The sequence below is a fragment of the Etheostoma spectabile genome, chromosome 8 (genome assembly GCF_008692095.1).
Source record: "Etheostoma spectabile isolate EspeVRDwgs_2016 chromosome 8, UIUC_Espe_1.0, whole genome shotgun sequence".
Taxonomy (NCBI): Eukaryota; Metazoa; Chordata; class Actinopteri; order Perciformes; family Percidae; genus Etheostoma; species Etheostoma spectabile.
The window spans coordinates 17,984,671-18,007,868 of NC_045740.1; the positions used below are offsets into that span (position 1 = coordinate 17,984,671).

Here is a 23,198-nt window from a genome sequence, read left to right on the forward strand (position 1 = left end):
CGTGTTCTTGGCCCAGAGCCAGGTTTATTTATGTGGAAAAGCAAAGAACCGGTTCGATCTCTGGCCCTGACCCCGAACCAGCACCAGAACCGCCTTGGTGGAGAAGACATAATTGACAAAGAACACGTAAGTATTGGTTCCACTTTGTTTTTCAGACACAAAGTGGAATTAATTAAAACTGGTGACCGTAACTTTAACATACAAGTTCATTATATCATCTGGGAGACTCCTGTGTTTCTGTGTCAAGAACCATTGAAGGTATTGTTTGAAGAAATGGGAATACAGATGAGGGAAGAACACTTCCAGACCCAGAACCAGCAGCTGCTCCAACATCCGCTCCCTGCTGCAGCTCACATCCAGGTCAAGACTCTGGTGTTTGCCTGTAGGCTGTTGAAAGGAACCCCTCCCTCCGGGGAGTACTCAAAATCAGATCACTTATTCCTTAAATTCAATCCGCCTGTACAAATCAGTCAAGATCAGTCGATGGAGAGCGGTGTGTGTTTGATGAAGCTGTCACTCCCCGATGTGAGCCCGGTGCAGATTTGAGTCGCGCATGCTCAGATTTAAACGGTTTACGGCATAACGTGTCATACTGAAATTTGTGAAATCCATGAAAATAATAAACTTTTTTCATTACAAACAATAACAGAAGATGGGAATCATTTCAAAAACGTTTTAGCTATCTATGATTGTTGGAGTGCTAACTTAACCAACTTTGTTATGTACAGTAGGTCCAGTCAATGAACAGGCTACTCTATCCTTACAGTCTATCAATGAACAGGTTACTCTAAAACAGGCAAACAGGCTAGTTGATGGCTAGTTGATGTCCTCTAGGAGGAGGTTTAGAGTCCCTCGATGCATTGTAGATTCAATTAATTTCAAAATGAATTTGTCCCTACGTCTTGAAAGCTTTCAACCCTAACACGTTTTGTTGTTGTCCCTATCTCAAAGTTTTGTTGCTTTTTTTTTTAACCACAACAAAAATTATATATTATGTTTATTCAAATTTGACCTAACACTAGGGTTAACAAGCAAGTAAATTATTGTCTGGGTCGAGACGGACTGGGAGGCTCTCTCTGGTTTTACTCCTACTAACCCTTGTGTTGTCCTCCTGAGTCAAAAACTGACAAAAACGTGACATTTTTGTCCCTTTTGCAGCATTTAAAAAAAAAAAAGTTTTAACTAACACCACCTTAATACCACTAGTTTTACAGTACTTTTTGGTCATTAACCCTCATATATATAAAATTGTACCTCAAAAAAATCAATTATTTTGACTAATAGTTAAGATCCGAGGAACGTACAGATGAGTTTAGTCAGAAATGAAAGTGATCAGTTGTATTTGCAAAGAGTTTCGTAAGGAATCCAATCCATTTTTTTTGTGGTAATTTGGTTAAAAAGAAACCCATATTTCAGATAAGGACATTTTTAAAAGGGGTCAAATTTGACCGAGGACAACAGGAGGGTTGTGTGTGTGTGTGTGGTGTGTGTGTGTGTGTGTGTGGGTGTGTGTGTGTGTGTGTGGTGTGTGTGTGTGTGTGTTGTGTGTGTGTGTAATGGCAGAACAAGTTTCTTTTCTTATCTGAAGAAGTTTGTTGTTGCAGCTTGTTTGTGTGAGTTGCGGTGTGGGTCCGCAGGGAGGCGCCTCTCCCATCTTTGTTGCTTCGCCTCCACAAGCTGCACGATGAAGTCATTAACTCATCTGTTACCGCACGAGCCGACACAACACACCACACACACGCCGTGCGTGTTTACCTTCTAATGGTGTTAGTCCTACGCACTACCTCCCCCCCCCCCTTCCCTATGTACGCCTCCGTTGTCAGAGCCGAGAGGGCAGCTGTGTGAGCGGGGAACTTGATGCGACCCTCAGACTCCCCTCAGCCCGGACTCGGCGGGTGTGATGAGCCCCTCGCGCCTCCCGTGTTTCCTGTGACGCAGGACAGCCGCGCCGCACCGCGCACTTCGAAGAGCTGCGAGAAGCGAGACCAAAAATAAACAAAAACCCAGCGCGGACTTCTGTTCCCACTCGACCCTGATGCGGAGGTGTCTTTCCGGTCCGACACGCTGATCTGAGAGCGACCGGTGCTCCGGGCTCCGGGGCGGCAGGAACGGGAAGGCGGGAGTCGAACCCACACCTGCAGCAGGTGATCCGGGCCGTCTCGAACCTGCTGTTTGGAGGAATTTACCGCCTCTCGTTCAGCATCAAGATCCGGAACAGCTGCGCTCTGTCACTGCGGTTACAGAAGGAGGGGGAAAAAAGTGGATTTGGATTTAATTTTTCTCTCTTTTTCTGGGTTGATGGATGCAGATGCTGGAGCTCGAGACCCCCGCGGAGGAATTTAGATGAAAATGTTTTGTGTGATGTGACAAACAGCCGGAGACGGAAAACATTTGTCTGACCTGTGACACCGAGAGAGGAAACACCTGCTCCTGCTGCGGAGAGGAAAGGTATCTGGACACATCATTTAAACAGAATGTAGCCTACACGATAGAGCCCAATCAATTAATCAATCAATCAATCAATCAATCAATCAATCAATCAATCAGTCAGTCAGTCAGTCAGTCAGTCAGTCAGTCAGTCAGTCAGTCAGTGTTCAATTAAAGAGGACGCCTGCAGATCCTTATTTATCTGTTATTATTGGTGTCTTGGGATGGGAACGTGTTGGAGATATGAGCTCTCGCTGCGACATGCTCCACATTGTCGGAAATCCACCTGTAAAATCAATCAATCAATCGATCGATCGATCAATCGATCAGTCGGTATTGTGTCGATCAGTAGCAGTTGGTCACTCATTGCTGTGTGTTTCCTCTGGTTTCAGATCAGATTCATTGTTTGATATCAGCTGACTATGCTGGAATGCAACTTGAGCTCCTGCTGATTTGTTCGTGCGCGCTTATGAGGGTGGATGTGTAAATGTGGAGGGTGGGCGCGAGGCATAGATTACGCGCGTGTGTGTGTGTGCGCGCGTAATTATATTTAAGACTAAGAGAGAGAGAGGCAGAGAGATAAAGATGTGTAGGCTATTAAAAGAAGCTCAGAGAGAAAGCACCCCACAATTTAACCATCTGTTTAAATGCATACATGGCCAAAAGTAGAGCTGGGTGAAAAAAATTGATATTATATCGAGATATGAGGCTAGATACGTCTTAGATTTTTGGATATCGTCATATGGCATACGTGTTGTCTTTTCCTGCTTTTAAAGGCTGCATTACAGTAAAGTGGTGTCATTTTCTGATCTTACAGACTGTAGCTGTTCTATTATTTGCCTTTACCCACCTATATATGTCCACATTACTGATGATTATTTGTCAAATATCTCATTATGTAATTATTTTGTGAAAGCACCGATAGTCAACACTACAATATTGTTGCGGTATCAGTATCGAAGTAATTGGTCAAAAACATTGTGATATTTCATTTTCTCCATAGCGCCCAGCCCTAGCCAAAAATATGTGGACCCCAGCCTTGTGTGCACGTCCTCCAAACACCGTTTTTGGCAAGTTGCAAACCGAGTGACCTGGTCTCAAAGAGGAACGTGATTTCTGCAGTTTGGCAGCATTTTGGGTTAAATGTTGAGAAGGGAGAGGTGTTTCGGTATTAGTGTTTGGTGTTCGCTTTCTGAACGGTGTCTGCACAAGCCAACAGTTTGGTGACGCCGTCTGAGTCTGAGGTTTGACGGTATCAAAATTTGGATTCCGCCCAACTCTAATATTCATTGCAACACACTCTTACTCTCATCTTGTGTAACACGGACGCTTGGTCAGGTGCCTTCGGCGTTGTTATTGACGCTAAAAATCTCCTTCAGCATCATATCTAAACGTGTTTTATCTAAACGCACTTGGTCGGGACAATTGGCGTCACTTTTGACGCAGCTAGGTTAAGGAAAAGGTCGTGGGTGGGCTTACGTTTACGAGAAACTCGGGAGAGTTGGGTTTAGGAAATGAAAAATGGAGGGTAGGGTTTAGGAAATGGAAAAGGAAAAGAACAATGGGACGGTTGGGTTTAGGAAAAGAAGAAACTGACGGTTGGGTTTAGGAAAAGAAGAAACTGACGGTTGGGTTTAGGAAAAGGAAAAATGGACGGTTGGGTGTGGGAAAAGAAGAAAGCCACGGTTTGGTTTAGGAAAAGAAGAAAGCCACGGTTTGGTTTAGGAAAAGAAGAATAAGAGTTGGGTTTAGGAAACGTCATATTACTCGCTACCATAGTCTCTCTTAAACTACGTCATCCTCAAACGCTGTGTAGCCGATGCTCTGCCTGGTGCGTTGAAGGTGCTTTTTGCATCGTTTCCAACGCAGACAATCACTGCCCAAACGTCCGTATTTTACGAGATCGGAGTGAGCACGGGTCGTTATATTCAACAAGTTTGCGGGACAGGAAATGGAATTGGACTCACCCTAAACACTTAGAGCGTTAAAATAGGGCCCCGAGTCTTCATCCATGCAGTGCACCTGTGCTCAGGCTTTGATGGTTTCCTCCTCTGTCTGAATCTTCAACAGGTGTCAAGAAGAATGTGAAACTGGATCCGCTGAGACTCTGAAGCTCCGTCTCTCTCTCTCTGCAGACGGCTATGTCCGACACAGGAACCCAAACAGCAGGAAACCCCCGTGGTCAGTGTTCGTAGGTGGGACTGCCCGCCGTGGTTGACCCTGCCCTAGGAGACGGGGGACTCCATGGTCTGGCTCGCCCCGTCCTCGCCACACCCTCTCCTGTCGATTCTGCGATCACATCACCGCTACCTTTCCCTGCAGCTCGACCTATCGGAAAATGGCGATGGGTTCGAAGCCCCTGAGTGTCACGGGACACTGCGTCCTCTCTCTGCTGATGCTTAAGATCTTCTGGCTGCCAGGCTCAGCCGGCCAGAAGCCGGCGGCGTTGGCGGACTCCCAGCTGCCCCTGCAGGAGTACGGCCACTCCATCCGGCTGGATGGCGACATCATCCTGGGCGGCCTGTTCCCCGTGCACTCTCGCGGCGAGCGGGGCATCCCCTGCGGCGAGCTGAAGAAGGAGAAGGGCATCCACCGGCTGGAGGCCATGCTCTTCGCCATAGACCTCATCAACAAGGACCCGGAGCTGCTGCCCAACGTGACGCTCGGGGCGCGCATCCTGGACACGTGTTCGCGAGACACCTACGCCCTGGAGCAGTCGCTCACCTTCGTGCAGGCGCTCATCGAGAGGGACGGCTCCGACGTCCGCTGCGCCAACGGGGACCCGCCTATCTTCGCCAAGCCGGACAAAGTGGTGGGCGTCATCGGGGCGTCGGCCAGCTCCGTGTCCATCATGGTGGCCAACATCCTGCGACTGTTCAAGGTAAGAGAACTGCACTGCAACGCATTGTTGTTGTTGTTGTTGTTAACATCTGAGAAACTAACTGCAAAAAGACTTTGTGGTTCTGTATTGCTCTGTGGTCTTTCGCATTTTTCTACTCTTTCATTGAAACCTCAATGAAACTAGACATGTTCTGATACCAATACTGCTCAAAATGCTGGTATCAATGCTGGGAAGTGCTGGAGTTTATGCACCGATCCGATACCACGTAATAAAGTCCTAAAGAATATCTACATCAAAGTACTTTACTTACGTTCTTTTTAAGTTATAACTGTCTGTCAAACTGAAGGAAAAAACACAGTTCTGTGGCGTTCATTGTTTGTGTTTCTTTGTGTTTAACAAAGAGTTTAACCTGAACCAGACTGACAACAAAGATAGAAATCATATCACATCCATACAGGGATACTAGTATACAGCTGTTAAAACATAACAAAACATATGACAGTACTTGGTTTTAGGAAGCAAAATTTGTATTTTTACTACTACTATTTTCACCATTGCAACACCTTTAATTATGTTAATCACGTAAATACTGTATCGCAATATTCCTTTAACTATTTAAATATCCACACTCCTTATATTTCTTTATTTATATTTCTACTATTTGTGCAACTGCAACACAGAGTTTCCCTTCGGGGATCAATAAAGTATTTCTGATTCTGATATTGGGCCATCTCTAAATGAAACCTCCTTTTTTTTTTTTTTTTTTTTTTTTTTTTTTTTCTTAGACAAAAACGTTGGATGTTTTAATGATATGTGGACCGCCCAACTGCAAATGTCCTCGGTTTTCATTTCAGAAATCTGTACATCTCAGTAGTTTGAGTCGAGAGTCCCCTGTGGCTTTGACTTGAGGGAGAACTGACAGGCAGCCCGAAAATGTCACTCAGCGGTCGAGGAAACGCGCCTCCGGCTCCTCATCGGCTTCATCCTCCCTCTGAGCCGGATGCAGCACAGAAAGCGTTTTCACACGGATGTATGTCGTCGACGTGAAATAGAAAAGTTGATCCCAGCTGTGTTGTCTTTCGAGCTCATGCAGACAAACTCTCTGGAGGCGGCGTGTTTTTTTTTGTTGCTATGCGCGGCAGAAAAACCAATTCCACTGCATTAAATTAGCGATGATGAGCTCTGTGACTCATGTGTATGTGTTAAGAGTCCAGCCTGCGTTAGGAGGACAGAAAAATGCCCAACACCATCACTTATCTAAAATTAGCTGGAAATGGGAGGAGGAGGAAGGATGTTAACCAGATTTAGCTGATGCAGAGGTTTTTTCCTCACCCTGTCACAACCTTTCAGAGGTAGTGGACTCTGAAAGGTAACAGGGACTGACTGCAGAGTTGGTTAATATGTCGGTAACATGGTTTCCACGGGGCTGGGCACCGAATTCAATACTTTTAAGGCACCGACCGAAAGTATTCCCTAAGTGAATCCCTAAGGAGTGAATCTCATTGGCGTCTGTGGGGCCAATGAGCACGCAGCATTCTCCCAAGATCTGATAATGCTTGTGATTGGCTGTTTAACGTTGCATGTTGCAGAGTCACATAGAGAACAATGGGCTCACGCGGTTGGAGCTGAAAAACAAATAATATGATTTCTGTGTTTATGAAATTAGTATTGAAAAAAGTATTGTTTAGTAACCGGTATCAAAGTCACAGTATTGTTACCGGAATCAAATAGTTTTGAACGATACCCAGCCCCAGTCCTCATATTATGCTTTTTATATCTGTTTGTGCACGCATAAGTTTACAAAGTAAAAAAGCCCAAAGTCCCCCCCCCAAAGGGACTTCTCCAACAGGCTATTACACACGTATTAATGCTCGCCTAGCTTCTAGCATGGCACGCCCTCATACTCTGCTTCTGACTGGCTAGTAGTCCTTACCTAGGTACTGTCCAGGGCCTCACTACCTGCTTCTGACTGCTAGTAGTCTTACTCTAGGTACTGTCAGGGCCCTCATACTCTGCTTCTGACTGGCTAGTAGTCCTTACCTAGTACTGTCGGACCCTCATACTCTGCTTCTGACTGGCTAGTAACCTTACCTAGTACGGTCAGGGCCCTCATCTGCTTCTGACTGGCTAGTAGTCCTACCTAGGTACTGTCAGGACCCTCATACTCTGCTTCTGACTGGCTAGTAGTCCTTACCTAGTACTGTCAGGCCCTCATACTCTGCTTTCTGACTGGCTAGTAGTCCTTACCTGGTACTGTCAGGACCCTCATACTCTGCTTCTGACTGGCTAGTACGTCCTTACCTAGGTACTGTCAGGCCCTCATACTCTGCTTCTGACTGGCTAGTAGTCCTTACCTAGGTACTGTCAGGACCCTCATACTCTGCTTCTGACTGGCTAGTAGTCCTTACCTAGGTACTGTCAGGGCCCTCATACTCTGCTTCTGACTGGCTAAGTCCTTACCTAGGTACTGTCAGGACCCTCATACTCTGCTTTCTGACTGGCTAGTAGTCCTTACAGGTACTGTCAGGACCCTCATACTCTGCTTCTGACTGGCTAGTATCCATTACCTAGGTACTGTCAGGGCCCTCAACTCGTACTTACATGTTATGCATTCGCTTGCTATAGTGACTGTCTAGTCCTTACCTAGGAATGCTCAGGGCCCACATACTCTGCTTCTGACTGGCTATAGTCCTTACCTAGGTACTGTCAGGGCCCTCATACTCTGCTTCTGACTGGCTAGTAATCCTTACCTAGGACTGTCAGGGCCCTCATACTCTGCTTCTGACTGGCTATTAGTCCTTACCTAGTACTGTCAGGGCCCCTCTCTGCTTCTGACTGGCTAGTAGTCCTACCTAGGTACTTCAGGGCCCTCATACTCTGCTCCTGACTGGCTAGTAGTCCTTACCTTGTACTGTCAGGGCCCTCATACTCTGCTTCTGACTGGCTAGTAGTCCTTACCTAGGTACTGTCAGGATCTCATACTCTGCTCCTGACTGGCTAGTAGTCCTTACCTAGGTACTGTCAGGGCACGTCCTCATACTCTGCTCCTGACTGGCTAGTAGTCCTTACCTAGGTACTGAGCATGTGCAACTCCCAACAGAGATGGAACAGAAGTGAGATTTCTCACTCTGTTGCTAAAACAGAAAGCTCAACACACAGGGTGAAAAGAGGAGCTGCAGCAATGTGCAGCACAACAAAAATATGGTGCTTTTTTTGTGAAAATGAAACCATGTAAACCTATTTTGGTACAACCTCTAAAGACAATGTGCATCACACAAGTTAGCTTATTATGTAGTTAATTTTGCCCTAGTAAATATATACATGTCCTAATATCCCTGAAATGTCCCAGCTCTAATAACAGATAAATCATCAGTATCTGTCCTGTCTTGATTCACAGGAGTTTTGGTGTTAATAAGACTTTCTCGGCAGGTGTCAGAGGTGAGATGCTTCATCTTAAACTGTGATATCCTCCCGGTACACTTCCATAATATTTGCCCATCCATTTTCACACAGTCTCACGCGGTGTGAGCCTGTCCTCGGTCTCCAGGAGGACGCTCTGCTGCGACAGCGGCTCACGCTGCTGCATTATATTTCCATCTTTTGCGTGGGAGAGACCGAAACCACAGCGTCTCTGTTTATGAGCTTGCTGCAGGCTCAGCCAAAAAAACACCAAATGGGGGGGAAAAAAAACAAAAAACTGGAAAGAGGTGAGAAAATGACAGACCTTCTTCCTACGTCGTTCCATGTAAATTGTCAGAGGGAGGGCGAGAACTGAGCCTCCAGCAGAACGACCGCCTCAAACCATAGAGGAAGAACAATATCACTGTCAGTCAGTGTCCTCGGTGATAATGTGGTGAGCTGAGAGAAATCTTTACCTAAAATTCCTGCTGCAGTCGTGTGTATGTTGCATTTTACTGCTGCAGCTGTTTAAGGTTGTTCTCATTTTCTTAACGATGCACTTTCCATCGGATCCAAGAGGTTTTTTTTTAAAGACTTTTGGTTTTTTTTAGCTTAAGGAGGAGGAGAATTTCCCAAACATTCAACATCAAGTAGATACAGGGTTTTCACCGGATAGTGAGGTTGAGAAAAACTTGTCACCTGAAAAGTAACTAGCTGTCAGACAAATGTAGTTGAGTAACAAGAATAATATTTCCATTTTGAAATGAAGAGGAGTGCAGGTATAAAGTTTTATAGAAAGAATAAAGAAGCAGTAAATGAACCTGGAATTTGTACTTAAGTCCACTGCTGTATGAAATGTCAGTTTTCATTCCTCCACTGAAGAATATTCAGTAAGTAAAAACTTCACTTTAGTAAATGTACAGAAAATAAGTAAAATATTCACTTTAGTAAAAGTACAGAGCAACAAAATGTACTTAAAGTATCAAAAGGAAAAATTCTTATAATGCAAAGTTATTATTACTACTACAGTGTTATTGTATAATTTAATTATTGTTGATGCATTACGAATGTGTAAGATGTACTACAACCCCACCTTGCCCCCCCAGAAACGGCACATACTAAGGAAAGCTCATTGTGGGACTGGCTGTAGTGGCTGCAATTCTGCTCCAAGGCTGGATTTTGGAAAGAGACTTCAGATCCAGTATTAGGGGACCACTAAGGTCTATATAAAAGAGACTTTCAGATGCAGTATTATGGACGCACTAAGGTTATATAAAGACTTCGATAACAGCTATTAGTGGACCACAAGGTCTTCTTAACGAGCTTCAGATACAGGATTAGGGACCAATAAGTCTAATATTAAAGAGACTTCAGGATACAGTATTAGGGCCCACTAAGGCTATATAAAACAGCCCTTCAGATACGTATTAGGCACCACTAAGGTCTAATAAAGGAACTTCATATACAGTATTAGGGACCACTAAGGTCTATATCAAGATACTTCAGATCCATTATTAGGTGGACCACTACGGTCTTTCTAAAGATACTTCAGTCTCAGTATTAGGGGACCATAAGGTCTATAAAAACAGATGCCATAGCTAAGGTCTATAAGAACTAACAGTATTCGGGACCACTAGGTCCTATATAAAGGACTTCAGATACAGTATAGGGTTACACTAGTTTATTAAAGAGTTCAGATACAGTATTAGGGGAACCACTAGGTCATATATAAAGAGAGCTTCAGATAGTATTTAGGCACCACTAAGTCTGATAGGCTTTATACGTATAGTATCCGTGATGAAGACTTCAGATACAGTATTAGGGACCACTAAGGTCATATAAAAGGACCTTCAGATGCAGGATTAGGGGACCACTAAGGTCTATATAAAAGAGACACAATGCAGTATTAGGGGACCCACTAGGTCTATATAAAGAGACGGGTCAATTACAGTATTAGCGGGAACCACAAGGTCATCTATAAATACAGAGAACTTCAATACAGAATTAGGGGACCACTAAGGTCTTATAAAAGGAGACTTCAGATGCAGTATTGGGACCACTAAGGTCTAATAAAGAGACTTCAGATCAGTATTAGGACCACTAAGTCTATTAAAAGAGACTTCAGATGCAGTATTAGGGGACCATAAGGTCTATATAAAAGCGACTTCAGATACAGTATTAGGGACCACTAGGTCTATATAAAAAGAGACTTCAGATGCAGTAGGGGACCACTAAGGTCTATATAAGAGAGACTTCAGATACAGTATTAGGGGACCACTAAGGTCTATATAAACAGAGACTTCAGATACAGATTAGGGACCACTAAGGTCTAATTAAAGAGACTCAGATACAGTATTAGGACCACTAAGTGTCATTAACAGGACTTCAGATCAGAGATTAGGGGACCACTAAGTCTATATAAAGAGACTTCAGATCCAGTATTAGGGGACCACTAAGGTCTATATAAAAAGACTTCAGATGCAGTATTAGGGGACCACTAAGGTCTTATAAAAGAGACTTCAGACTCAGTATTAGGGGACCACTAAGTCTATATAAAGAGACTTCAGATACAGTATTAGGGGAACACACTAAGGCTATATTAAAGAGACTTCAGATACATTATTGGGACCACTAAGTCCTATATACTCGAAAGAGACTCAGATACTGAATTCGGATGACCACTGGGTCTATATAAAGAGACTTCGATCATTTAGGGACCACTCATGGTCTATATAAGACCTAAGATACAGTATTAGGGGACCACATAGGGTCTATATAAAGGAAGACTTCCGATACATGTATTAGGGCCACTACAGGTCATATAAAAGAGACTTCAGATCCAGTATTATTGGATCCACTAAGGTTCTATTAAAGAACTTAGTAGTATTATGGGACCCAGGTCTATAAAAGAACTTCAGATCAGGATTGGGACAACTAAGGTCTATATAAGAGACTTCAGATACGCGTTTAGGGACCACTAGGTGCTATCTTAAAGAGACTTCAGATAACAGTATTAGGGACCACTACTGTCTATATAAAAGAGACTGTCAGTAACAGAATTAGGGACCCTAAAGGTCTCATATAAAGAGACTTCAGATACGATTGAGGGACCACTAGGTCTTATAAAAGAGACTTCCGTAAGTATTAGGCACCACTAAGGCTATATAAGGAGACTTCACGATTACATATTAGGAACCACTAAGGGTTCTCTATAAACAACCAGATACTCGATACAGGTATGTAGCGGGCCACTAAGTTCTATATAAAAGAGGACTTCAGATCAGTATATGAGGGACCACACCGGTCCTATATAAAGAGACTTCAGATACAGTATTGGGACCCACTAAGTCCTAATAAGAGACTTCAGAACATATTCGGGCCACGAGGTCTATAAAAACTTCAGATACATATTAGGGGACCACTTAAGGTCCTATAAAAAGATTAAACTTCAGATGCAATATAGGGACCACCAAGGTCTTAAAAAGAGACTTCAGATACCTATTAGGGGACCACTAAGGTCTATATCAAAGAGACTTCAGATACAGAGGTTAGGGGACCACTACAGGTCTATATAAGGAGACTTCAGATAGTGTATTATGGGACCACTAAGGTCATAATAAAGAGACTTCAGATACAGTATTAGGGCCCACTAGGTCTATATAAGAGGAGCTTCGATACAGAATATGAGGGGACCACTAGGTCTATATACAAGAGACTTCAGATACGAGCGATCATAGTATAGGGGACCATAAGGCTACTATAGCAAATAGACTTCAGATACAATATTAGGGACACTAGGTCGCTATAAAAGAGCTTCAGATACAGTATTAGGCACGCACTAGGTCTATATAAGGAGACTTCAATACAGTATTAGGGACCCTAAGTATCTATATAAAGAGACTCAGATCCCAGTATTAGGGTACCACAAGGTCTATTATAAAAGAGACTTCAGATGCAGTTAGGGACCCTAGGTCTATAATAAAAGAGACTTCATACAGTATTAGGGGACCACTAGGGTCTAATATAGAGACTTCAGATCGTATTAGGCGGACCACTATTAGGTCTCTAATCAACTGAGACTTCAGATCAGGATAGGGCCACTAGGTTCAAATCAGACGACTTCAGATACACGTAATTATGGGGACCACTAAGGGCTATATAAAGGGAGACTTCCGATACAGTATTAGGGGACCATCTAGGTCTATATGAAAGAGAGCTCAGATACCTTAGGGTACCCAACTTAAGTCTATCATACAGGAGACTTCAGATACAGTATTGAGGGACCACTAGGGTCTATATAAAGAGACTCAGATCGTTTAGGACCCTAAGGTCATATAAAGAGCTTCAGAATCGTATTATGGGACCCTAAGGTCTATATAAAGAGACTTCAGATACTATTAGGGGACCACTAAGGTCTATATAAAAGAGACTTCAGATACATATTAGGGACCACTAAGGTCTATAATTAAAGAGACTTCAGATAAGTTTAGGGACCACTAAGGTCTTATAAAAGAGACTTCAGAATACAGGATTAGGGGACCCCTAAGGTCTATATAAGAGACTTCAGATACTCTTAGGGACCACTAAGGTCTATAAAAGAGACTTCAGATACAGTATTGGGGCACCATAAGGCCATATACCGAGACTTCCAGATACATATTAGGGACCACTAAGGTCTATATAAAGAGACTTCAATACAGTATTAGGGGAACCACTAAGGTCTATATAAGAGACTTCAGATCGTATTGGGGACCACTAAGGTCTATATAAAGAGATACTCAGATACCGATTAGGGACCACTAAGGTCTATATAAAAGAGACTTCAGATACAGTATTAGGACCACTAGGTCGTAATAAAAGAGACTTCAGATAAGTATTAGGGGACCACTAAGAGTCTTATAACAGAGACTTCAAGTCAGTATTAGGGGACCACTAAGGTCTATATAAAAGAGACTTCAGAGCAGTATTAGGGGACACTAGGGTCTATATCAAAGAGACTTCAGATACAGTATTAGGGGACCTACTAGGTACTATATAAAGAGACTTCAGATGCAGTTATTAGGGGACCACTAAGGTCTAATAGTAAAGAGCCTTCAGATAGCAGTATTAGGACACTAAGGTCTCAATAAAAGAGACTTCAGATCAGTATTGGGGACCACTAGGAGTCTATAAAAAAACTGTGCGGATCCAGTAGAGGGCCCACTAGGGTCTATATAAAAGAGACTTCAATACAGTATTAGGAGCCCTAAGTCTACTATTAAAGAGACTTAAGATACAGTAATTAGGGACCACTAAGGTCTATTAAAGAGACTTCAGATCAGTATTAGGGACCACTAGGTCTTAAAAGGATAGACTTCAGACAGTATTAGGGGACCATAAGGTCTATATAAAAGGACTTCAGATACAGTATTAGGGGACCACTAAGGTCTTATAAAAGATACTTCAGATCAGTATTAGGACCTAGGGTCTATATAAAAGAGACTTCAGATACAGTATAGGGGACCACTAAGGTCTAACTAAAGAGACTTCGATACATAGTTAGGGACCACTAAGGTTCTATATAAGAACTTCAGATACAGATTAGGGACCACTAGGTCTATATAAAAGAGACTTCAGATACATATTAGGGGACCACTAGGTCTATAAAGAGGACTTCAGATACAGTATTAGGCCACTAAGGTCTATATAAAAAGTAGACTTCGATCAGCTTAGGGACCACATAAGGTCTATATAAAGAGCTTCAGATAGATTGGGGACCCCTAGCTAAAAAGAGACTTCAGATTAGGGACCCTAAGGTCCTATATAAAGCAGACTGCAGATACAGATTTAGGGGACACTAAGGTCTACTATAAAAGAGCTTCAGATACAGTATAGGGGACCACAGGTCTATACAAAGAGACTCAGATACGTATTGAGGGGACCACTAAGGTCTATATAAAAGACTTCAGATCAGATGTAGGGGACCACTAAGGTCTATATAAAAGAGACTTCAGATACAGTATTAGGGACCACTAAGGTCTATATAAAAGAGGACTTCAGATACTATTAGGGACCACTAAGTCTATATAAAGAGACTTCGATACAGTATAGGGCACTAAGGTCTATATAAAAGAGACTTCGATACAGTTATAGGGGACCACTAAGGTCTATATAAAAGAGACTTCAGATACAGTATGGGGACCACTAAGGTCTATATAAAAGAGGATTCCGATACAGTATTAGGGACACTGAGGTCTAGATAAAAAGGTACTTCAGATACAGTATAGGTGGACCACTAAGGTCTATATAAAAGAGACTTCAGATACAGGTATTAGGGACACTAAGGTCTATATAAAAGAGACTTCCAGACAGTATTAGGGACCACTAGGTCTATATAGAAAGAGACTTCAGATACAGTATTAGGGACCACAGGTCTCTATAAAGAGACGGTCAGATACAGTATTAGGGACCACTAAGGTCTATATAAAAGAGACTTCAGCATGCAGTATAGATGGGACCCACTAAGTCATATTACGAAGAGCTTCAATACAGTATTAGGGGCCCCTAAGGTCTATATAAAGAGACCTTCAGATACAGTATTAGGGGACCACTAAGGTCTATATAAAAGCATCCAACGTGCACCTAGTCATGGAACCTTTAATATTCCTGTTGCCTAACATGTTTCATTCTACTGCTGTAGATGTTTGAGGTTGTGTCCTTTTTTATACTGTTAATTTACAGCAATTCCTCATATTCTATAAGATCCTATATCTAAATCTTTCTGTTTTTAGTGCAGTTGTTGTGTGGGAGGACTGTCGCTTCAATTGCATTCCACCACTGAATCATAAAACACCAGAAACCGACAACATATACAATGTTTATGTACTCTTTAGATATTGGTGCCAGCTGCAAACCAGCAAATCTTTCAAGCATGGAGGAATTACTGGGAACTGCAATCCCAGTAATTCCTCCATGCTTGAACGATTTGCTGGTTTGCTGCTTCCCAGTAAGAAGACGACGTAGGAAGCAGAGAGTTGAAGCATTTGTTGCCTCCTGCGGCTCTGTATCATCTTGTTTGTTTTTTTGTTTTTTTTCCTCCGATTCCCTCTGATTTGACAGAATGAGGCAATGAAGATCAACAGAAACCAAATAGACATTATTATCGTGCTTGATGATACAAAACGTTTCCAGATTGAGGAAAGAAAAAATGAAAACCTTCCCTGTGAGGAGCTTCAGAAAGCCCTCCAGGACTCGTTTCATCTAGTTTTCAGGCAGCTGATCTTTGCACAGATCAGCTGTGAATATAGAGGGCGGTTCTCACGCTCTGAAGTGTCGCCTCCTAAAAATCCCACCACTCTGTGGTAACCAGCAGCAGATGGTTCGCAAGAGGGAATGAACACATCACGGGGGACAAAAGGGAAGCAGAGAGGGCCATGAATATACACTCTTAATATACCCTCAAATGTTGGCTGTCCGCGGTCCGCTGCTCTTTTTAGGACCTCTAATGGAGGCGTCAATTTCATGAACCCTGTAAGTGCCTCGTAAAGCGGCGTTGTACAAACAGAAGACGCAGTCGAGGTACAGTAGCTGGGATGTAACAATCTGTGGAGCTGCTTTTCTGATAGGTCGATGCATCAACAAAAGTTGGGAAACTTCGACCAGGTTTGGTGCTTTTTGACGGGTGTTATTCCAAAAGGATTGCAACACAACGCTGATCTTAAATGAGTCTTGATTGACCGACTTGAGTAAAGTCCTAATTCCCTGAGACTTGACACTGACCTGTCCCCAAAGTCTAGAGATTTGACCTGGACTCGTCTCAAATGACTTATATCTTAATTTAGACGGCTCTTCTCTTCAGTGACGTGAGACTTGACTTGAACTTGTTGAAGGTCACTTGAGAGTCTGTTTGCTTCAAATGACTTCAGACTCGGTTTTAAATAACGGGAGACTTGTCTTGACTCAAATAACATAAAACATGTCTCAAACGACTTGACACAGACATGAATTAAGTGGCACTTGACTCCAGTGCTCATGTCACTGGAGTCGAGCCTTGTTTCAAATTATAGTACACTAACTAATATTTTCTCATCACAAACTTATTTACTTTTCTCAAATGACTTGAAACGTGACTTGAATTGTGTGAGACTTTCCTCTAGTGACTTAAAACTAGATTTCAGTTGGTTTGTGTATTTGTGTATTTTCTGCACAATAAAATCAAGACAACAGTAACACAAGATTGAGCTGGTGAGATTAGGAAAACCCCTGGGGGCTTATAGAAGGAATATCACCTAAGGAAAATAGAAACAATATATAATGGGCAATTACGATTGCAAAAGTCCTAATCAATCAAGATCTCAGACTCAAATTACATTTTTTTACAACTTTTCTGAAATTTTGTGAGATTTTCCTCTAAGTAACGTCTTTATCTCAGATTTGGCTCAGATTTGTGTTTTGGACTTGACTGAGACTAGTTTAAAATTACTTTCAAAATGACACGTGACTTGTTTAAAATGACTCTCCTCTAGAGCATCCATCCATCCATCCATCCATCTCCATCTTTGTCCTCTTATCCGGTATCGGGTCTCGGGGGCAGCAGCTCCAGCAGGGGACCCCAGACTTCCCTCTCCCGAGCCACATCAACCAGCTCCGACTGGGGGATCCCGAGGCGTTCCCAGGCCAGGTTGGAGATATAATCCCTCCACCTAGTCCTGGGTCTTCCCCGAGGCCTCCTCCCAGCTGGACGTCCCTCCACCTAGTCCTGGGTCTTCCCCGAGGCCTCCTCCCAGCTGGACGTCCCTCCACCTAGTCCTGGGTCTTCCCCGAGGCCTCCTCCCAGCTGGACGTCCCTCCACCTAGTCCTGGGTCTTCCCCGAGGCCTCCTCCCAGCTGGACGTCCCTCCACCTAGTCCTGGGTCTTCCCCGAGGCCTCCTCCCAGCTGGACGTCCCTCCACCTAGTCCTGGGTCTTCCCCGAGGCCTCCTCCCAGCTGGACGTCCCTCCACCTAGTCCTGGGTCTTCCCCGAGGCCTCCTCCCAGCTGGACGTCCCTCCACCTAGTCCTGGGTCTTCCCCGAGGCCTCCTCCCAGCTGGATGTCCCTCCACTTAGTCCTGGGTCTTCCCTCGTGCCTCCTCCCAGCTGGACGTGCCTGGACCCCCTCCCTAGGGAGGCGCCCAGGAGGCATCCTTACCAGATGCCCGGACCACCTCAACTGGCTCCTCTAGGGTAGTGTTTCTCAAATGGGGGTATGTGTACCCATTGGGGTACTTTGGAGTACTGCAGGGGGTCTGTGAATAATTTTAAAATATATATCATGCATAATTCCTAAAATAATTAGACTATAATAATGAAGGAATGAAGTGATGGATTTGAAACATTTGAAATGCAGCATTTAAAGCTTGTTGTTGTTGTTCAGTGAATCTATCACTTCCGGCACTGTACCTCCTTTATGTGGACTCCCACCCACCCCCACCCTGCTGGAGAGGGGGTACTTGGCTTAAAAAAGCAATTCAAAGGGGGTACAAAATCAAAAAAAGTAGGGAACTTTCTCAGACTTAGACTCAGTCTCAAATAACATAAAACTTGTCTGCAATGATCCAAGACGACTCCTCTTTTCCCCCCACATGGTCTTAAATGACACAACACTTGAATCTTCTCTTTCTGAACCAAGACCCTGATCCCGACCTAATCTTATCCAGGGCCAGGTGATTAATAACTTCATATCCAATGATTTAAAAAATGTTCCACCGTCTCTTTACAGTGAGTGTAAGCTGGAGGCGTGCGCCGGCTGATCTGACTCGATTACCTGATAGCTCTGTTTGTTCTGTTAGAGGATGGAGGGGGGGGGGGGGGGGGGTGGTAATGGAATTAAATCCGAGGAATTTTCGATGCTCTTGTTAGCGGGCGATTCATTAGTGGACTCATGATAACGCCTTGTAAGCTGTCTGGAGCCGTCGTCTTTGTGTCCGCGTTAATGAAGCAGTTTTGTGCTTATGCTCATTTCGTTGGCCTCGTTGGTAATCCCATCCAATTTTCAATCACCACGGTGTGTGTGTGTGTGTGTGTGTTGTGGTTGTGTGTGTGTGTGGGTGTGTGTGTGTGTGTGTGTGTCGGTGTGTGTGTGGTGTGTGTGTGTGTGTGTGTGTGTGTGTGTGTGTGGTCTTGTGTGTGTGGTGTGTGTGTGTGTGTGTGGTGTGTGTGCGCTATTGGAAATGGCGCTTACTACAAGATCCAATCACAATTCTGTGATTGGCTGTTTAGCGCTACATGTCGCAGAGACGGGGTACGTAGCTGGAAAAAAGGATTTTTTTTCTGTTTTTATAAAAATGGTATCAAATAAAGTATCTATTAGGAACCGGTATTGGTATTGAATATCGTTATCAACTCCCCTGCCCTACCTTTAAGTTAATAATTTATAAGAAACTTTAAAAACTTTGTGTTTTCGACTGTTGTTACGACTCTTATCATCAAATAAAAACTGAAAAATGGATAAAGAGATTTTTATTTCTTTCGTTTTTTCAAATAAAATTGGTATCTATGATGAACCGGTATTGGTGCCGGTATTAAATATCTTTATCAACTCTCTATATCAACTCCCAGCCCTACCTGTAAGTCATTAATTTATAAGAAACCGTAAAATCTTTGCGTTTCGGACTGTTGGTACGACGACTCTTTTCATCATTTAAAGCCGCCCCATGATGATAAGGTCACACTGGTTGGTGTAATTGAAGCCTCGGTGTGAGTCTCCGGCTGCAGGTTGGAGGCGGGATGCCTTGCTCCGAGGCTCTGAGGCAGCAGTTTCCCGACGTTTGGTTGTCGTGCCCGCTCGTGGTTTTTCGTGGTCAGCCGGAGCATCGCTCTCCTTCTGTCTGACATGTTTGTGAAATGCGACGGTGATGCGCGGCGTGTTGACTCACCGCGTGCTGAGTGCAGGCGGTAACCTGACATTATTGGGCTGCAAATGGAAATCGTTTTTTCCTGGAGGAGGAGAGGAGGAGGAGGAGGAGGAGGAGGAGGAGGAGGGGGAGGAGGAGGAGGAGGAGGAGGAGGAGGAGGAGGAGCGGCGGTCATCTCGGTGGAGGAGCTATCTTCTTCTTCTGTCTCTGTAAACACTTCATGCTTCATTTGTGTTTCCTCCACACTCGTCTCCTCCTCTCTGCTGCCGGGCCGTCACGTCTCTCCGTCCGTGTCGGCAGCTTTTTACGCCGTGTGCCATTTCTCTATCTTCATCTGATGAAATGCAGACAACAGGGGGAGGAAACAAGGGGAGGAGAGAGGAAGCAGGGATAGGGAAGGAAAGAAAACAAGGGGGTGAGAGGAAGGGACACCAGACAAGGATGGGAGATAGAAAATGAAACGAGGAGAGGAGATGCAAATGGAAACTAGCTGAGGAAAGAAAACAAGTTGAGGTGTAAGAGAAGTTAACAAGTAAAGGAAAAAGGAAGAAACACATGGAGAGGATCGATGGAAGATAGTAAGGAAAGAAAACAAGAGATAGTAGTGTAGGAAACACAGGGGAGAGATTAAAGGAGACAAGGAAGGATGAGGTGTAACGTAAGTAAACAAGGACAGAAAAGCAGATAAAAAGATGAGAGTATAGAAAAAAGGTAAGGAGAGAGAGGAAAGGACACAAGAAGAGAAGACAAAAAATAGTGCCCCCCTACTATAAACCTTTTTATTAAACCTATTATTATTTATCATTCCACACAACTACTGAAAACCCTGCCGCCTGATGAGGTTCCAGGACCTGCTGGGTTTGAGATTTTATTTTTATTTTTTTTGATTAGGTGTTCAGGACAATGCACATTAATCAGCCTTTCTGTAAATGCACCAGTCCTAGCTACCCAGCGTCCCACGTCTACCCACGTCTGTATGGTGGAAAGAAACCGGCGTACCTGGAAGAAACCCACGCAAACACAGGGAGAACACAGAAATGCCCAGAACTACCTGGATTCAAACATTCACACACATTCATACACTGTGGCCGGGGCTGCCGTACAAGGTGCCACCTGCTCATCAGATAAACACTCACACACATTCACACTCCGATGCGCAGCACCGGGGGCAATTCGGGGTTCAGTGTCTTGCCCAAGGACACTTCGACAATGACTGCAGGGGCGGGGATCGAACCACCAACCCTCCAATTGGCAGGCAACCGCTCTACCACTGAGCCACAGCCGCCCCTAACCTTGCTGTTAAAAAGCTTTAGGGGGGGAAGGAAAGACAAACTAATTCAACAGCACGACAGAACATTTTAACAGCTTTTCTTTTTTTCTTTTTTTGGGAATAGTCAAACAGACCACGCGCGATGCCGCTGGCTTACAGTTAAATGGGTTTCTTCCTCAGCGGAGGAGGCTAATACCTGGACGAGTCCTTCACTGACGGTTTCATCACCCCAGTTAGCCTGTTTCATGGAGCTCTTGCCAATTATTCAGTTGTTTCTCTGGATGTTTCCTTACATAGTTTCATCAAAGAACAAATGCTTGTCTTTTTATGCTGATTCAGAAGTTGTTGTTGTTGTCCGTACTCTCTTCTCAGGGTTATTTTGGACGTTTTATGGTAATCCCAAACCTTTCAGGATTAGCCTTGTATTTTTTTCTTGACTTTACAGAGTTATACCCCAGATATTTAAAGATTGTTATTGATTTTGGCATTATTTGATGAGCTTTTGTTGGGGTTATTCCCATTTGTTTTGATTATTTCAGACTTCTCAGGGTACTTAAGAATTTTTTGAGGTTATTCTGGGAATTCCACGCACATTTCACACACCTATCTATCACAATTACCTCTGACTTTTTAGCTTTATTCTGGACGTTTCAGCTTCTTACTTGACTTTTCAGGGTTATTTCTGACTTCTCATGGTTTGCTCTGGACTCTTCAGGCGTCTTGCTAACATTTCATGGCTGTTTCTGACCTTTTTAGCGTTCAGTTTAGAGGTGTTCGGTCAGGCTTTCATCCACAGTCAGGGATTTTCTCTTGTGTATTTTGATCCATAATATAATTTTTTTCAATGTATTTATCCAGTGTGTCTGCACAAGACTCACTGGAGGAATCCTGTGGGACTCAGATGAGATTAAGTATAAATCTGTGAGCATGAGGGAGTAAAGTCCCTTAACTGACAGCTTCCTTCACTTCAGAGGCTCCAGAGGAAAAAGATGCACTCGATGCACAGACACACTGCGATGAACTGAGACTTTAATAAAGTCTCCGGCACAAAACTCTGACAACATAAACGCGAATGATCGGACTCCACAAACACACGTCTATCCACCCTGACGTGTTCATTCACCTGCAGCGACTCGTACCAGTGTTGTAGTCGTGTCGCCAACTGTGGAGTTCGAGTCGAGCCTCGAGTCCCCGAGTCACCAAAGAAGAGTCCGAGTCAAGTCATGAGTCCAGAAAATAGCGACCCAAGTCAGTCGAGTCTGAGTCCAGGACTCGAGTACTCCATCACTGGCCCCACTGGCTCAGTTACAGACTAAATATGTACAGAGAAATACCTTTCACGTCTATAACGGGAGACAGGTGCGTCGGAGGGGGAAGAGCAGGTCAAAAGTTGCGAAGAAAACTCCCTCACACTGTCTAACTTGCAAAAATATATAAAGTTTCGGTACCATCTTTAGGAAAAATGGATGTTGCTTCACAACAGATTAAATATCTATCAATATTTTAAATGCAATTAACGCATGAAAGTAGTCTGAAACTTAATCCAACTTCATTCACCATTTGTATGAAAGCTCAAGTCTGATTTCATAAATCCTCGAGTCCAAGTCATCAGTGCGTGAGTCGAGTCATGAGTCCAGAGAATAGCGACTCGAGCTGGACTTGAGTCAGAGTCCAGGACTCGAGTCCTCCATCACTGACTCAGTCCAGAACGACAGTTACTCTGACAGTGTGTGCACTTTTATACACTTTTGTTTTTCTGGTGACTTCATAAAAACATATTAAGGAGATAGTTCCACTAGTTTTGATTTAGCTGAGACATCAGCTCCAGTTTCAGGTCAGCATTTTTATTTTTCAGCTCGTCCTATTTTTGCAGAAGCTGCGTTGTAGTTGAACTCCTCTGGATTCATTTGGTCTCGAACGTGGCACCAGTCACACATGCGTGGCTGCGTCCTGATGTTTCCAGCTGCAGGCTGCAGATGGTCGCAGGACGCCGGGTCAAAACTGAGAAAACGTGTTGCGCCGTTTCTCTCCCAGGCCTCGGGACGGATGAAGTCACAGCCCGCCGTCGCTAACGTTGTTGGTCCAGATTACCGTCAACCGCCGCCTCGGATCGTCTCCTCGCGTCTCTCTGCAGGCGGCCCAGCGCCGCCGTGACATTTTGGGGTTAAGCTGTGGGAGGGCGGCGCTCCCCGCCTCGCCGTGGGACGTGATGCTCGCTGACGGGTGTCTGCCGACACTGAGCCGTCACTCAGCTGCCACGCAGAGTTCAGCTGGACCGCATGGGGGACCGCATGGGGGACCGCCTGCTGGACGGAGAACCGGCCGCTGCAGATCTGAGTTCGAGATTAAACAGGAATCAGAGGTTGTACTGAGTCTGCAAAAAAAAAA

The 23,198-nt window shown here is 44.1% G+C and overlaps 2 protein-coding genes and 1 long non-coding RNA gene across 4 annotated transcripts in view; all 3 read left to right on the forward strand.

Annotated features, from left to right (window-relative positions):
- The window catches only part of LOC116693762 (peroxisomal succinyl-coenzyme A thioesterase), a 10,596-nt gene extending 10,002 nt beyond the window's left edge, over positions 1-594 (forward strand). The window contains exon 11 of the mRNA XM_032522989.1: positions 1-594. This exon is cut by the window's left edge and continues 713 nt beyond it. The gene's annotated coding sequence lies outside the window, so the exon portion shown is untranslated.
- A 1,194-nt stretch (positions 595-1,788) lies between these two features.
- Positions 1,789-23,198, forward strand: part of LOC116693719 (metabotropic glutamate receptor 8) — a 148,882-nt gene continuing 127,472 nt past the window's right edge. For both annotated transcript variants that reach the window (XM_032522924.1, XM_032522923.1), the window contains exons 1-2: positions 1,789-2,448; positions 4,498-5,308. In XM_032522924.1, coding sequence (XP_032378815.1) covers positions 4,766-5,308 — 543 coding nt within the window. In that variant the 5' untranslated portion in view covers positions 1,789-2,448; positions 4,498-4,765. The remainder of the gene's footprint in view (positions 2,449-4,497; positions 5,309-23,198) is intronic.
- LOC116693837 (uncharacterized) lies at positions 10,099-14,691 on the forward strand. Its single transcript, XR_004333018.1, has 3 exons — positions 10,099-10,186; positions 10,893-10,950; positions 14,640-14,691. It is a non-coding gene; the product is annotated as an uncharacterized LOC116693837 (long non-coding RNA).